We start from the raw sequence: 16,397 nt of genomic DNA on the forward strand, positions 1-16,397 counted from the left end.
TCTTCCCTTATTATAGGTTTTAGATCCGTTTTAACATATAAACACTCCACCTCTTCCATTTGCTCGATCTTTCTGAAAAAAGGGAATAACCCTCTAAATTAACTGCCCAGTCATGAGTTTCATCCCACCATGTTTCAATAACGCCTATGATATCATACTGCTCCCTTGCAGCTATTAATTCAAGCTCCCCCATTTTACCTGTCAGGCTTCTTGCATTAGCAAGCATGCATTTAAGGTTTTTTTCAGCCTGTACTATTATCTTATCTGCTCCTTCCTTTCTGCGCCAACTTGGTTTAGTCATTAGAAGTTTTCTAGTATTATCTGTATTTACTATGGGTGTCTCACTGCTTGTCACACTCACACTTGCCTCCATTCTACCACAATAACCCCTTGTTTCCTAATCTTTTCTATTTAGTTCATCATCTGTTTCATTACCCCTCCCCCCTCCATCCTAGTTTAAAATCTCCTCCAACCTTTTTAGCATTCTCCCCCCTAGCACAGAAGATCCCTCTTCATTGAGGTGCAATCCGTCTCTAGAATATAGATGGCACCTCTCAGAAAAGGAGTCCCAGTGCTCTAAAAACCCCAAAGTCTCCTTCCTATACCACTTTCTTAGCCATGTATTAACCTCCCTAATCTCTGACTGTCTCCCTGCGGTAGCGCATGGCACTGGTAGTATTTCAGAAAATACTACCTTGGAGATCCTTGCCTTAAACTTTTGGCCTAAATCCCTGAAATACTTTTTTAGGACCCTCCATCTTTCTATAACTTTGTCATTGGTGCCAACATGTACTAAGACCGCCGGGTCAATCCCGTTTACACACATGGCTAAATCATTTTTGATACCCCTATCAAAAGCAAATGCATGTTTTTCCAGGGTCTACTGGCAAAGAATGACCTTATTGGGCCTGGTTTCCAAACTATTTCACCAATGCACAGGAGTAAAACATTTTATGAAACGGTTTTCCTCAAGACGGTAAATGACCTTGGAGTGTAATGGATAACAAGACGTTTCAGATGTGCCTATTGTAAATGCCCATGAAAATGATGAGTATTACAACTTCATTGTCAACAGGTACATGCATGCCCTAGCACTGGGTAGCAGGGGCTAACATATCAGTCCAATCTTCAGTGGTTAGAAAATCCAAAGCACAAACAGTAACAAGCACAAACCTGTCATTTTTAAAGCCACTCACAGAATTCCCTGGTATTGTAGCTTTTTAAAGCCAACATGTCACCATGACAACAACTCTGGAAACCAAAGGACAAAATTATTCAGAAAATGTTTCATGCACTCTAAATAAAAAATACAGGGTAAAAACTGTAGTGTGTGGGTGTATGGTGAAAATGTGAAAGCAGGAGCAATGTTAAATTTAGATTCGGACTTTGTTATAATCTTTACAACTAACCAGCCAGAACACGGGCTCTCACCCCACTGGCCCCTAATGTTGATAGCGGAGCATACTTCACGGATAGCTTTTTCACTTACCAGCATGCATATGTCAATCGGGAGGAAGACCTGACGCCTGCTACTGTGATAGGGAACTGCTCTCAAGCAGGTTACAATGCCTTGGGCTTTTCCGATGTGGCTGGCTGCATGATCTGCATGGACATCTTTTACATCTGTAGAATAGTTAAAAAAAAAAAACAAGAACAACTATGTCAGTATACTGGGCAGTTCCTTTTTGACATCTAAATATGTAGGATGTTGTTCAAAACAAAAACTGTGTAATCAGTGCTTTTTTTGTGAAGGTACGCACCGGCACCTTTTTTTTTTCTCAGAGCGACGTTGGCAGAGGTTCATGGCCGCTGACAAAGGGGGGTGGGGAGGTGGGTGAGGAAAGCCAGGACAACTAACCCAAACCAGAGGTCGGACCCAACAACCGCATCCGGCAACCGGGCTTCCGCGGCCCGGCCTTCATTTGGCTACGGCCACAGTGAGTGTGTGCGCACCCTTCTCCCGAGCGATCTGTGGACTTCATACTACATAAAGCTTGGCCCCTTGCAGACGTGCTTACCAGAACGCCCTCCTATTATCTCTGTACGTCCTTCTTACCAACCAATTAGATTATAAGCTCTTCGGGGCAGGGACTCCTTTTCCTAAATGTTACTTTTATGGCTGAAGCACTTCTCCCCTTTATGTGTTATTTATATATATATTTTTTTATCTATATGATTGTCACGTGTATTACTGCTGTAAAGCTCTATGTACATTAATGGCGCTATATAAATAAAGCTATACATATAATATGTAAACAAAGAAGCAGATTACTTAAAACATCTGAAATTACACTTTCAAGTTTTCAAATCCTACAGGATACAAAGTGCTAAATTCCTAGATCCAGAAAGCTTAATTGTGAAAGGATTTTCTATCAAACTATTTCCTCATCTGTACGAATTCTGAGTGTAGAAGATTTGCCAAATTTTAGGTTTTATGCCAATGCATTTTAATTTGGTTCCAAAATCAAGAGATGCCAGATTTTATTACCAATCTCTATAATTTATTCACCATCACTTATCTAGTTCCATTTAAGTGGAAAGCGAGAGACCTATTTTGTGTACCCATTGACAAACCTCCCAAAACACTTGTGTACTTGTAAATGCACCCGTGATACCTAGGAAACAAGGTCATTTGAATATGCCAAGTATATGACATTTAAATTAGCATATCTTCCAGGTTTCTTAGATGTGTTCACAGGTATCTCTCTCTCATTTTATAGATTTGTGTTTTGGGAGCTATAGAAATAAATGGGTACCGTACCCCAGGGGGGCGCGGCGGTTGCAGAGGCCCCGCGTTCTTCCCCTAGGCATTTCAATTAAATGCAGGGGGATCGTGTGAGGCCTCTGCAACTGAACTTACCGAGATTCAGCCAGCTTCAGATGGCGCGTTGAAATGGCAACGCGGCATCAAATGACGCCCGGGGGTCATGTGACGTCACGACCCCGCGTTGACACCCATCGCTATAGCAATGCGTCACGGCACATGACACCACTGACACCAACAGGAAGGTAAAGGGGGGGGGGGCGCGTGCACCGGGGGAGGGGATGCAGGGGGGCATAGCATCAGAAGTTTGCGCACCCCTGCAGGCTTACCCTACTGGATAGGTCTACCTCCCTCAACTTCTCCAAGATGGTGGACACATGTTTTTTTGCCAAATCTGGAGCCCTTTAAGGCTTGGCGAAACATTTTGCAAGGAAGTGAAATGGGGGGTGGTGGGTGCGTGCAAGCTATCAATTTTGTGACTGCATTTTGTATATGTTTGAAATCTCTCTATTGTTACCGTATGTTGACTTTTACAATGTTTTTTTTTTAAAGTTGTGAATGTATCAAAATCACCCTGCCACAACATCAGGCAGAAAAAAGGATCAACTCTGGATTTAACCCACTGCAATACTTGAGACTATTGCTACAACATTATTAAAAAGTTGACACCCACCCGGGAGAAAGCTGCCCACGGTATAATTTATGATTGCAATATACAGATGTAGCCAGAGTTACTTTCCCGGCCGAGGAAAAAGTCACAAGAATACAACTGCGACATTCTCCTGCAGCAGGGAACACAGCTAGAGGTCAGATACAGAAGTATGGCCCTCTCGCCCACAAGTCGCTGCAGCTTTTACCTTCTCCGGAGCCGCGGCATGTTGCTTTTTTTTGCAGCGGTTCTGGAGACCGTAAGCCTGACTACATCTGTACTTGATGACTTGGCCCACACTGCACAGTCACACATTCCCAGAATCGACATACACGCAGAGGAGACCAATACCTCAAAATCGTGGAGCAGGAAGTTTGATTTTGTATATGCATCGCGGGACATTCATGAAGACCTCTAGAGATACAATGCTCTCCTCAGAATTGAGGCAATGTCTGTGCATGCAGCAAACATTTCCTCTTTCTCCTGTCATACCGCTCTGTTTATCAGTTTAATGACGGTCAGTGTAAAACATCCGGTCTGGACTATATTCCTTAGGCAGAGGGCCGGTTACACACACGAGGTAAAACCGCTTAGATGTCTATGAAATACTAAGACTAGCTTTCTATATGTGATATCTCACAATTGGAATATTTGAGTATTAAAAGATATGATCATCAGGTTTAGATCCAAATATTGAGTACCAGATACATTTGCCCAGCATGTGATATTGTCGTCAGGTCTCCCTTAAATATGTAACATTTATACTAGTGAGTTCTATACATATCACCGTTAACACTTACAATTTAATGCCAACAAAAAAACATTTATTGTGATACAAAACAACATGTTTTATATCCTGCCACAGACTTTAGAGAATTTCAGTGAGTAACGACACTGACTGGCACTGAGTTTGGAGCAGGGGAGCCTGGTTCAATTCCCAGTGTCGGCTCCTTGTGACCTTGGACAAGTCACTTTATCTCCCTGTGCCTCAGCCACCAAAAACATCGATTGTAAGCTCCACGGGGCAGGGACCTGTGCCTGCAAAATGTCTCTGTTAAGTGCTACGTAAAACTAGCAGCGCTATACAAGAACATGCTATTATTATTATTATATAGCGCTTCACAGCAGTAATACATGTGACAATAATAACACATAATGGGAAGAAGCGCTTCAGACATAAAAGTAACATTACGAAAAGGAGTCCTTGCCTCGAAGAGTCTACAATCTAATTGTTAAGTAGGAAAAACGTACAGAGACAGTAGGAATGTTTCTGGTAAGTATATCTGCAAGGGGCCAAGGTCGATGTATGAGGTGTATAGTATATGCCACGGAGCTACCCAAAAACCTAGTCCATGCAGGTTGCAAAATGCAGGAGGCTAAAGCTTCAGAAATATCCCTGTAAATCAATAAAGCAAAGGGTGGCAAACCTACAGCAGAACTAGCTTTCTGACAACCAAGCCTTGTGCAAATCATTCTTAAACCTCTGCACAGGGCCCGGAAACAGAGCAGGTTTTAGGACAACCTCCCCACATTCTATTCCTATGCAGATGAGGTGCATTTCCCTGTGTGCAAGTTCACTGGCGAACCATTGAGTTAGTACATGGTAATTCGAAGGGAGAGAATTGCATTACTTACCGAGACTTTCCAAAGTGAGGTAGAGCAGTGAGCCGAGAGTGTTCTCTGCATAGGTTTCAAGCTCCTGGATAGTACGATAAGCGCGGTCATCTAAATTCTTCTCCTATCATTACCGAAAAACAAAAAATTATTTGAATTACATATGGTGAGAAACACAGATTTTAAAGGTGCACAGCCTCCTGAAAGGTTTATGAGAAAAGAAAGCATAAGTATTTTTAGAAGGTCCCCCGTTTAATTATGAACATTGTCTTTTCAGGGTGTGAAATGGGGATCACATCTGCCAATAGAAGATGTGAGACTCACTCAAGCAACATGGTATTTTGCCAAGTGTGCTGACTGGGGTATGGAAAGATCTGTGCTGTACATGTAGAATAAAAGTAGTACTCGTGCTCTTCTGAAAGTGGTGTTTATTAGAAGTGGTCGACGTTTTGGTCCTCACCTCGGACATGAGAAAAGTCAGCGTTTCACAAGACCGCTTTCTTCTTCCATTCTACCATCTGCCAATGTCAGGACAGTTATAGTCACTTGCAGTATAAGCAGACCAGCTGCTGCCTCGTATGTCCTGCTAATGAAGCTGGCAGAGAAAATGATCCCTTAGCAATGCACTCAACCTCCACTGTATCAAGGAAATACAATCATTATTGTTTAACTGGAAAGAGATGAGTGCACTGTATGATAAACTCCATCTCCACTAAATGTAAAGTAATGTTTAATGATTTGGATAGAAACTTAAAAAAACAAGTTTTTCTGTACTACGCTCTATAAGAACAACCAAACAAACACATAAGTAGTACCATGAATCCTCCACAGAATGGGAGAATTCAGATAACGATGAGATTCCCCATCAAGATACCACTATTGGTTATTCCCAAGATAACCGTTTTTTAGAGGTTCAGAGGTCTGGACAGGGGGGGAGGCCACAGAGGGCGAGGCGTAAGATCAGACGAGCCAAGGGACAGGCTAAGAGACCAAGAGGTCTGGGGGTACAGAGCCAGAGGGAAGAAGGGGGGGGACACTGAACAGAACGAACTCCAGATAGTTAACCTCACATCTACCATATTGACAACTGCACAAGAAAATGTCCTGAAAAAAAGGACTATTTTACCCCATCCTGCAATATTAATCTATTTGAATGGATTAAAGAAGTTAACCTTTAAAAGAGAAAAATTCAGCATTCCGCCCGATTTTATGGCCTGTGCTGATGACACTAACCTAGAGAACTATAGAAATCTGATTGCTCTTGTAGGCGAGAGCAACAAGGAGCTAGGAAAAGCTTTGCCCATTGCCATTGCCCATACTTTTTAAAATATCAAGGTTTTTTTTCCCCGTGTCGTAAAACTATCAACCTACAGTAGCAGCTGATTTTACGACAGGGGTGGGCTTATGTTATATCCAGTGTTCGACAAACCTATACATTTGCTCGCCCCGGGCGAGTGGATTTAACCCCCGGGCGAGTAAATATTGGCCCAAGCAGCACACGTTTGGTACTAGGTGGCGAGTAGATTTTTTTGTGTGGCGAGTAGATTTTTTGGTGATTTGTCAACCACTGGTTATATCAATGGTAGAAGAATGTTATATAGGTTTTGCCCTGGAGTTCTGAAATCAGAATTCAACAGAGGTGTGTTTGTGACCATACACTTGAATTTTCATATTTATACACCAGTGATATCACTGGGGGGGGGGGGGGGTAATTATTAATTATGTTCTGCATTTACTGTAATTGTATGTTCTTGTAATTCGAAGTACTGTATTTTTATATCTATTAAACAATTCTTCAATAAGTAATGTTTTGAGGCTCTGAATGAATTGTTGCATGCTCTGGAGAGTATTTACATGTTCTGACACATTTTGCTACAACAGGTGTGTTAAGTGCATATGTTTTTCTATAAAAAAACAGGGACCAGAGACCCATGCAGCTATATTAATTTACATGTTTTGCATAATTTCTTGGGTGGTGGAAGTGTATAGATATGATTGCAATTGAGTAAGGGGTTAATATTAACTCATGGAAAGTACCTTGCATAGAAGAAAAGGTGAGTTGACTAGAGTAGCTGTGTGTATTAACCCTGGTTGCAGATCTAAGTCGTGTGCTCACTTGTGCGAGATTCGTGACAGGTGGTATATTGGGATGGAATTAGGAAAGATATTGTTCATTTGAGGGGCCCTTGCGAAGGTGAAAAGTGGGCCAGCTTGAGAGCTGTGTATTAACCCTTTTCCCGTATGCAGGTCACATGCTCACAGGTGTACCATACGTGACAAGTAGTGATGTTGTCTGACCTGATCATTAAGCTTCTGCCGTCTATTTCTTGCGTTACTGCTCTTATCTCGAAGATGTTTGCTGGAACATCTTTCTTTATGACTAGCCATTTTCCCTGTGCCGAGTGAGGACCGAATTGAGCCCCCAACCTGAACCACTTGCATATGTAGTCAGCAGAATACAAATCTTCGTCTAACAGCGTATGCCCGCGTGCTAAATTTTTGTTCCTGTTCCCACCATATCAGGAAATATTTTACCCGACTTGATAGTTGGATATTTTTGACGAGGATCTCTTTATTTTATCCCACCAACACGGGAAATTGGATTGGAATATCCGCATGTGCCATCTGGCCCACCTGACTACTTGTATAGTGGAAGAAAGGACGGTGATTATCTTCATACAGTGTAGAGATTCCATGTGATCGCTGTTTCTGATAGATTTTATGTCTTTTATGAGACTTTGTCTTTTATTGTTGGGAAGCATAACAACCCCTTTTGCAATGTAGAATTGAACTCCCAGGAACCTTAGGTTGAGGGGGAATGAGATGACTCTTGGCTTTCCTCATCACTCATCCATATGCTTTTTGAAAATTCATCACCCTTGCAAGATGTTGCAACAGTAAACTTCTGTCCTGTGCCTTTATGAATATAGTCTAGATAAATGAAAAATATGCATCACCTCTGCAACCAAGGTCACTAGCAGCTTTGTGAAAGTTATTGGCTAGGTTGCAAAACCAAAAGGAGGCACAGTGAATTGATAATGACCCTGGCCTACTACACCTTAGATAATTTTGATGAGGGACCGCTATAGGAACGTGAAAGTAGGCGGCCTTGAGATCCACTGAGACCATCCAGTCATTGCAGTTTACAGCCAAGATAATTGTGCTCAGGGATTCCATCAGGAACTTTTTCACTTCTAAAAATTATTTTTGAGGTCTTGGACTGCCCTGAAAGAACTGTTCTTATTTCGTAACAGGAAAGCACTCAAACCTTTGGTGTGATACAACTGGCGTTATTGCTCTGTTCTTGAGTAAACCGTTTAAACTTTCTCTTAAGGCTAAAGAAGCTTCCTTGTTTCTTGGATCTCACGAAATTGTTTCTTTTGGAGACTATCTAAAATGCCATAAAATAGCTTCGGGTGACTATGCTGATCACCAATGAGTCTGACTGACTGTGTCCAAGCATCTTGCAAGTAACAGATTCTGCCTGCAACCCAAGACTGAACTCTCCTTTCATGCGAATCTAGAACCTCTGAAAGGAGTAGTTCTTCATTTCAGGCACGAAAAAGGTTACTCTGCTCTCCCCTCCAGGGTGCTGATCTTGCGTAGCCCCAGCCTGGTCTATAGGCTCTCATATCCCCGTTATTGAAGCGGCTTGAGTCGTAGAACTGAGAAAACGTCTTCTCTCTTCAGGTCATAATATACTCTTTTCTTCTGATGCTTTTCCCATTATGGTACCCAATCATTTACTAAACAGTAGTTGACCTTCAAAAAGTTAATAAACAAAGGTTATTCTTAGATGCGCAATCCGCACTCTAAGGTCTAAGCCAGAGAGCTCCTCTGGCCCCTACTGACAACGCCATAGACCTAGCAGCAAACATGACCACATCATCCAATGATGCTTCTGCAATAAATTCTGTGGTTGGCTTCCTTTCTGAAAGCGCACTGATAATGGAAGATCTTTTAACCTCTTTTTCAAGAGCTTCTTCCACATGGTGGATTTCCAATTTCATTGCTGTGGATATTGATGTAACTGTCACTGCTGGTCTGCATGACGCTCCTGCACTATAAACGATTACCTGAGAGCATTTTCTATTCTTCTATCCATAGGATCTCCGACAGAAGCAGCATGATCAACTGGTAAGGTGGTCTTCCTTGCGGTCCTAGACATGGCCACATCCACCTTTGGCAGATGATTCCAGAATTCTACATCCATTTCTTCAAATGGATACATTTTGGAGAATTTCTTCGAAATGGACACCACCTTGTCTGTATAAATGAAGGAAAAAAAAAAAAAAGGGGGAGGGGAAAAAAAAAAAAAAAAAAATCGGTGGGACTGCAACCCCGTAAAAATAAAAGGAACTCACCAGATGTAAAAAAACGAATAATATTTATTACATACTAAAAAACAGAAAAAAAAAAAAAAAAATAATCTCCTCCTGGAGATTTGTCTTTTTGTCTATTTTTGTTTGTGAACCCCAATGATAATTACAGAATAGGATTTCCATCAGATCCTTCTTGAATCAAAAAACAGTCTTCTTAAATATCCAATAGGGTTTATATTAACCAATTATATGTCTCTTGAAACAAAATGATGTATTAATTAGACAAACAATGAGTAATTAAGAGTAGGGATATGTGCAAAAGTAAGCTAAACCATGGTTTTATCAGCTAAATTAAAGGGGATAATTAGAACCAGGTTTTTAAATAAATAAGTAGATCTTATGGGGCGAGTCTGGGAGGCCCCACCCTATATAAAAGATCAGAAACAGTGAGTTTGGTCTCCACCATACAGGAGTGTGGAAACATGTCATGCCACGATCAAAATAAATCCTGATGACCTCAAAGAAGTAGTTATTGATGCTCATCAGTCTAGAAAGGGTTAGAAAACCATTTCTAAGGATATGGGGATCCACCAATCCACTGTGAGACAGTCTACAAAAGGAGAAAGTTCAAGACCACAGTCAGTCTACCCAGGAGCAGTCGTCCTACCAAAAACTCTCCAAGAATAAATCGGCAAATCATCCAGGAAATCACAAAGAACCTCAGAGTAACATCAAAGGATCTGCAGGCCACTCTCCCCTTGGCTAATGAGTGTTCATGACTTAACTAACAAACACCAAAAGGCTAAACAAGAAGGGTGTTCATGGAAGGATAGTCAGGAGGAAACCACAGCTCTCAAAAAAGTACATTGCCGCCCATCTGAAGTTTGCCAAAGAGCACATAGATGATTCATAAGACTTCTGGAACAATGTTTGTCTGACTGGACAGGCGAGTGAAAGGTAAAACTTTTAAGCCTCAATGAGAAACATTATGTTTGTTTTTTTGCCAAACACTGTGTTCGAACAGAAGAACCTCATCCCAACCGTCAAGCATGGTGGTGGAAGTGTGATAGTTTGGGGCTCCTTACTGCCTCAGGACCTGGACGGGTGGCCATCATCAACAACCATGAATTCTGCATTGTATCAGAAGATTCTAGATGAGAATGTCAGGCCATCCGTCTGTGAGCTGAAGCCAAAGTGGGTCATACAGCAAGACGATGATCCTAAACATACAAGCAGATCTAGAAACTAATGGCTGCAGAAGAAATTACATGTTTTAGAATGGCCTTGTCAAAGTCCGGCCCTAAACCCCATCGAAATGTTGTGGCAGGACCTGAAGCGAGCAGTCCATGCAAGGAAGCCTTCAAATATCACAGAGTTGAAGCAATTCTGTAAGGAGAAATGGGTCCAAATTACTCAAAACCAATGTGAGAGACTGACCAGCAGTTACAGGAAATGCTTAGTTGAAGTCATTGCTGCTCAAGGGGGCGCCACCAGTTACTGAATCTAAAGGGTCACATACTTTTTCACACGAATATTGAATTTTGAATAATTTGTGGATAAATATTGAAAAAGTATCATGTTGTGTCATTTGTTTGATCTGGTTATCTTTATCTATTATTAGGATTTAGATTAAGATCTAAAACTTTAAGGTTTGAAATATGTGAAAATCCTAAGGGGTTCCCAAATTTTCTTGCCACTGTACTACAGAACGGATTTATATATTAAAAAAATTAAAAAAAATTAAAAAAATAAAAACACACACATGCTTTAGCGTTTTCTTGCTTTAAGGTCTATAATCTGTATAGTAACAGTACGAACAATGCAGTAATGTCCACCAGGTGGCAGTGTTATGCCATTTCTTGGACTTTGTAAATTGCACTTGGCAAAAACACACACAACCCCCTCCCCCTCCCCCTCCCCCCCCACCCCAAAAAGTCTGTTTCAGTACAATCCTGAGGCCAGCAGGGCATTGCAGAACAATGTGTTGAAGACACCTTTTGCAGGAAACAAGCTACTGCAATGTTTTTATATTATAAGAACTGCTACACACAACATTTTTGTGGATCACATGGAAGTTGGGGAGCACATTCAACTTGTGTAACCCCAATGTGCATGGATATTTACACTTTTCACGAAGTATCAAACAACCGCATTCTAATTCTGTTATAGTGTTAATTCAGTGTTTCAAGATGCCAGTGAGCGAGTTCATAGTTTATATCAGTCTGAGGGTGGATATTGATGCAGATTATACATTTTACATGTCATAAAATCAATGCCTCAGGATATCGCCTCTGCCTCAACAGGAAAGGATTCCTCAACCGTTCCAATCGCTCACTCAACCCTCCCACAGCCGCAGGTACATAGGGTCACTCAGAGTAGAGTGGAGAAAGAGGGAGGAGAAACTTGAAGAAAAAAACGGGAAGAAGTGACGTCAGACGCCCTGCAGTTAACCAAGTGCCAACCCCAGCAGCCACTTTTGGGGAAGACACACAGCGGACACAGGTGACGAGAACTCACACCGGGAACCAGAAGCAGAGGATACAAAACTGCAAGAGACCTTACCGTGCCCTAAGTGGCAGAATCAAAATGTGAGTGTGCCCTCAGGAGGGATTTTGTGTGTTTGTGATGTATTAAAGATTACTTTTTAAACATACCACACTATCAGTCCCTTATCTCCTCCTAACCAACCTACCACTATCAGCTATGTTGCAGCAACCAGAACCCATCAGGAAGCTGCATACGCACAGTGGCAAACTGTCTGCGACACACTCCCTCATCCCGTGCACCCACATAGGGTCACTCACACAGCCCACAATTTAGTACCTTACTTCGTTAGTCTAACTTTTATATTGAACCTGAATTTACTTTGGTAAAGAAGAATTGTACACAAATTGGAAATTGATTTGAACAAAAATGCATTTATTGATTTGAACAAAAATGTATTTATTGACAGAAGTAGATGGTCACAAATAAAATTATGTTTGGGGCGGTTCGTGGGGGGGGGGCAAATGGGGAAACCCCCTCCCCAGGATATAATATGATAAAATAACCTCTTAATACTTCTATTGATATTAATAATCTTGTTAGAAAACTTACTGTAAGGATGCATTTTCTTAAATAGAACGTAACTTTTTAAGAGAATCCAAAGGAAGGATTACAGAGAAAGGAACACATTTTTACATACACCCTTTTAAAAAGAGAGAGAGATCGAGATTCTATCAAAGTTATATCAACGGGGGTGTTAGGAGAAATTGTACAAAAGGTAGATATTGGTAAAGACTAAGCAGTAGTTTTGACAGAAATTTGAGTAAAATAAATATACAAAAAGCATAGAGAAAGCTTTGAAACTGGGAAGAAAAGAATAAAAAAATTAAAGGAGGGAAAAAAAAAAAAAAAGATAAAATAACAAAAAGTGTAAATTCTGTTTATAACATAGTTCAATGGAATAGCCCTAAGACCAAAACGATTATACAAAAACATTGGAATATATTACAAAAAGACCTAATATTAAACACTATTTTGCCTCCAACCAAGCCCCCCCCCGAAATGATATACACCAGGGCACCAAATTTAAAACAAAAAGTTGTCCCCAGCTGTATAAAGAGACAAAACCAGGCAAAGAAGGATGAGGTCAATGAGAATACCCAGGGATTGTTCAGATGGTGAAAGTGCCCGGCATGCCCATTACATCCAAATAAAAACACAAATAAAGGTATGTAAAAATCACAAAAAAACAGATAAAAAGTTTCATGAAATGTGATACGGACCATGCATTATCTGTGAGAACGCCCTCCAAAAATATAAGAGATAAAAAATAGAGAGATAGTGAGAGCTACAAGAGAATGGAAAATAAGAGCGGACGAAACATGGGAAAAATAAGAAAGAGCGTATTTTGCAAAACTGCATCAAAACTATTTAAAGAACGTCATGGACACACACACACAGACACACACATACACGGACACACACACACACACACACGGACACACACGGGGACACACACACACGGCTGGATATCTTCGGTTGCCGCACTATTCTAATAAAATCTTACACAAGACATTTTTGCATAATAAAATGTTTATTTGCATGTTGCAAACGCACAAATAAACAGTTATGCAAACATGTCTTGTGTTAGACTTTATTAGAACAGTGCGGCAACCAGAGATATCCAGCTCCAGGTTTAAACTAGGTGGCAGAAGTGGGATCCCAGCCACTCAACTGCCTGCACCTCACAAAGTGACACGGCAGAGACTATAATGATCTAAACGGAGTGCGGAAAGATCTAAAACCTTTATCCTGAGAAATATATATCTATATCTATCTATAGAAACACAAAAAGAAAAAAAGAGGGTCTGTTGAAAGCACACAAAAAATATGTGAAAATACAAAATGGATTTTATTAGCAACACAAAACACAAAAAAATTAAAATATACCTAAACACATACAAAATGAACACTGCTGATCCAAGAGATACACAATATACATGTAGAGACCCAAAATATGTAGCATGCAATATACGTGGGTAATAATGCAAATCCAGAGGAAAGAAAATTCCCCTGGAAATGCAGTGAAGATCAGCCGATCAACAAAATAGAATAGTACAAATGACTGAATGATTACCAGCATCTACACAAAACCCAAATATGAGCAGAAAAAAAGAGCAAAAATAAATAATGTAATAGTTATGTACCCTAAATGCTGTACAGCCAGATGATGGCAGCTAGACCCTGGCAAATGTAATAAACCAGAGAGAGACAAATGATAAATGTCTAGGATATGCAAAAGTTGGGTCCACCATAGATATGGAGTGTGTAGCAGTGAGTCAGCAGAGAATACAAGGGAGAAAACATATATAGTCCAAAATGAAGGTAAGTAAGAGGCAGTGTGAGCCCCCGGCATCCCGCTCACTGTATACAGCAGGCAGCAGTCACACACTCTATCACCGCGGTCTGTGTGACTGCTGCGTGACTGCTGCCTACTGTATACAGTGAGCGGGATGCCGGGGGCTCACACTGCCTCTTACTTACCTTCATTTTGGACTCCCCTTCTCCTCTGGATATCCTGTGCAGCATCATAGCAAGTATCTGGACAGTATTATGCTCCACGAAGCCCTTGGGCTACTACACACTCTGTGTGCCTTAGTTTATATTAGTTACATCTAGCTCTGGCATTAGGTAGTCACTCTTATATGTTTTCTCCCTTGTATTCTCTGCTGACTCACTGCACGATTTGATGTCATATCCTTTAAAGCAAAATAACCAACCTTATTTTTTTCCTTGCCGTTTGTTAATGTATTTGAATTTTTATTTTAAAAGGCTGCACTAGTGTTCACACACCAGCTCTTTATTCTCACTTTCACCACCAGGTAGCGCCAGAGCGGTTATTCCATGCACACCACAAAGGATCTCACCTGACAAAAACAGGTCTTATTGTAATATTCTCAAATAAGGTCATTTAAGCCAAGGTCTACTAGTGTCACTGAGTACCAGGGGATTAGGAGCCGTATCAATTTAGATGATCGGGCTATTTTTTTGTAATATAATGTGGTTTAAAACAAAAGCCTGAAACAAGACAGATAGTGAGCAGAGTATTAAAAAAGCCCATTTGTACAGTAATGTGATGAAATGGTTAAAAAATTGGGGGGGGGGGAGGAGAAGGGGGAGTGAAGACGTAAAGAGAGAACTGCAGCTTTAAATGCTGTTAAAACTTGCAATATGTTTTAATAGACTTAAACAGCAAAAGTGTGTATATAAATATGCTGATCTATGCATCTGAATACCACTGTATAATTAATATTCAAGTTGTGAATTATATATATATATATATATATATATATATATATATATATATATATATATATATATATATATATATATATATATATATATATATATATATATATATATATACTAGCTGAGAGACCCGGCGTTGCCCGTGAGTTAAATTTCCCGCTATATGGGGGGGGGGGAGACAGTGGACAGGAGGAGAGGGGGGGACAGTGGACAGGAGGGGGAGGGGGGACAGTGGACATGTTTCTCCGCTCCCCCCTCTCTCTCCGCTCCTCCCCCCCCCATGCGCAGCTCCGGTCCCCACCCTACAGTGTCTGACACACACACAGTGTCACACACACACAGTGACACACACAGTGTCACACAGACACTCACAGATATGTCACCTCTCCTTCCGGGAGCCGCCATTTTAGGCACTCGGCACAGACTATATATACTAGCTGAGAGACCCGGCGTTGCCCGTGAGTTAAATTTCCCGCTATGAGGGGGGGGGCAGTGGACAGGAGGGGGGACAGTGGACAGGAGGGGTGGGGGGGGACAGTGGACAGGAGGAGGGGGGGGGACAGTGGACAGGAGGAGGGGGGGGGACAGTGGACAGGAGGGGGAGGGGGGGGGACAGTGGACAGGAGGGGGGGGGGGACAGTGGACAGGAGGGGGAGGGGGGGGGACAGTGGACATGTTTCTCCGCTGCCCCCTCTCTCTCCGCTCCTCCCCTCCCCCCCATGCGCAGCTCCGGTCCCCACCCTAGTGTCTGACACACACACAGTGTCACACACACACACAGTGTCACACACACACACAGATATGTCACCTCTCCTTCCGGGCGCCGCCATCTTAGGCACTCGGCGCCACGAGGGAGGAAGGGGGTCCTTCCGGGCTCCGCCATCTTAGGCACTCGGCGCCGTGAGGCAGCTGCAGGCTGCCTGCCCACTGCCTGTCCCCCCGCCGGGGAGGGAGGGAAGGAAGTGAGCGCCGGGGAGGGAGGTGAGTGAGTGCCGGGGAGGGAGGTGAGTGAGTGCCGGGGAGGGAGGCAAGTGAGCGCCGGGGAGGGAGGTGAGTGTGATGGGGGGGGGTGGGAGAGAGAGAGTGTGTCCGTGTCCGAGGGGGAAGAGAGTGGCAGTTGGGTGACGTCAGACCCACCAATCTGATTGGCCAGAGGCTGAGGACCAATCAGATACACCGCAGATGGCACCAACCTTTCGATTTTATATATTAAAATATATATATATATATATATTTTTTTTTTTAAATAAATAAA

General features: G+C 42.0%; 1 protein-coding gene across 4 annotated transcripts in view; it reads right to left on the reverse strand.

Annotated features, from left to right (window-relative positions):
• Positions 1–16,397, reverse strand: part of NDUFAF6 (NADH:ubiquinone oxidoreductase complex assembly factor 6) — a 47,195-nt gene that overhangs the window by 19,894 nt on the left and 10,904 nt on the right. For all 4 annotated transcript variants that reach the window (XR_012795207.1, XM_075582699.1, XM_075582700.1 and 1 more), the window contains 2 exons: positions 5,049–5,151; positions 1,490–1,623 (listed from right to left, as the gene is read on the reverse strand). Coding sequence is in view for 3 of the 4 variants with exons in the window: in XM_075582699.1 (XP_075438814.1) it covers positions 1,490–1,623; positions 5,049–5,151 (237 nt within the window). In the remaining variant the exon portion in view is untranslated. The remainder of the gene's footprint in view (positions 1–1,489; positions 1,624–5,048; positions 5,152–16,397) is intronic.

The sequence above is a fragment of the Ascaphus truei genome, chromosome 2 (assembly GCF_040206685.1).
Source record: "Ascaphus truei isolate aAscTru1 chromosome 2, aAscTru1.hap1, whole genome shotgun sequence".
NCBI lineage: Eukaryota > Metazoa > Chordata > Amphibia > Anura > Ascaphidae > Ascaphus > Ascaphus truei.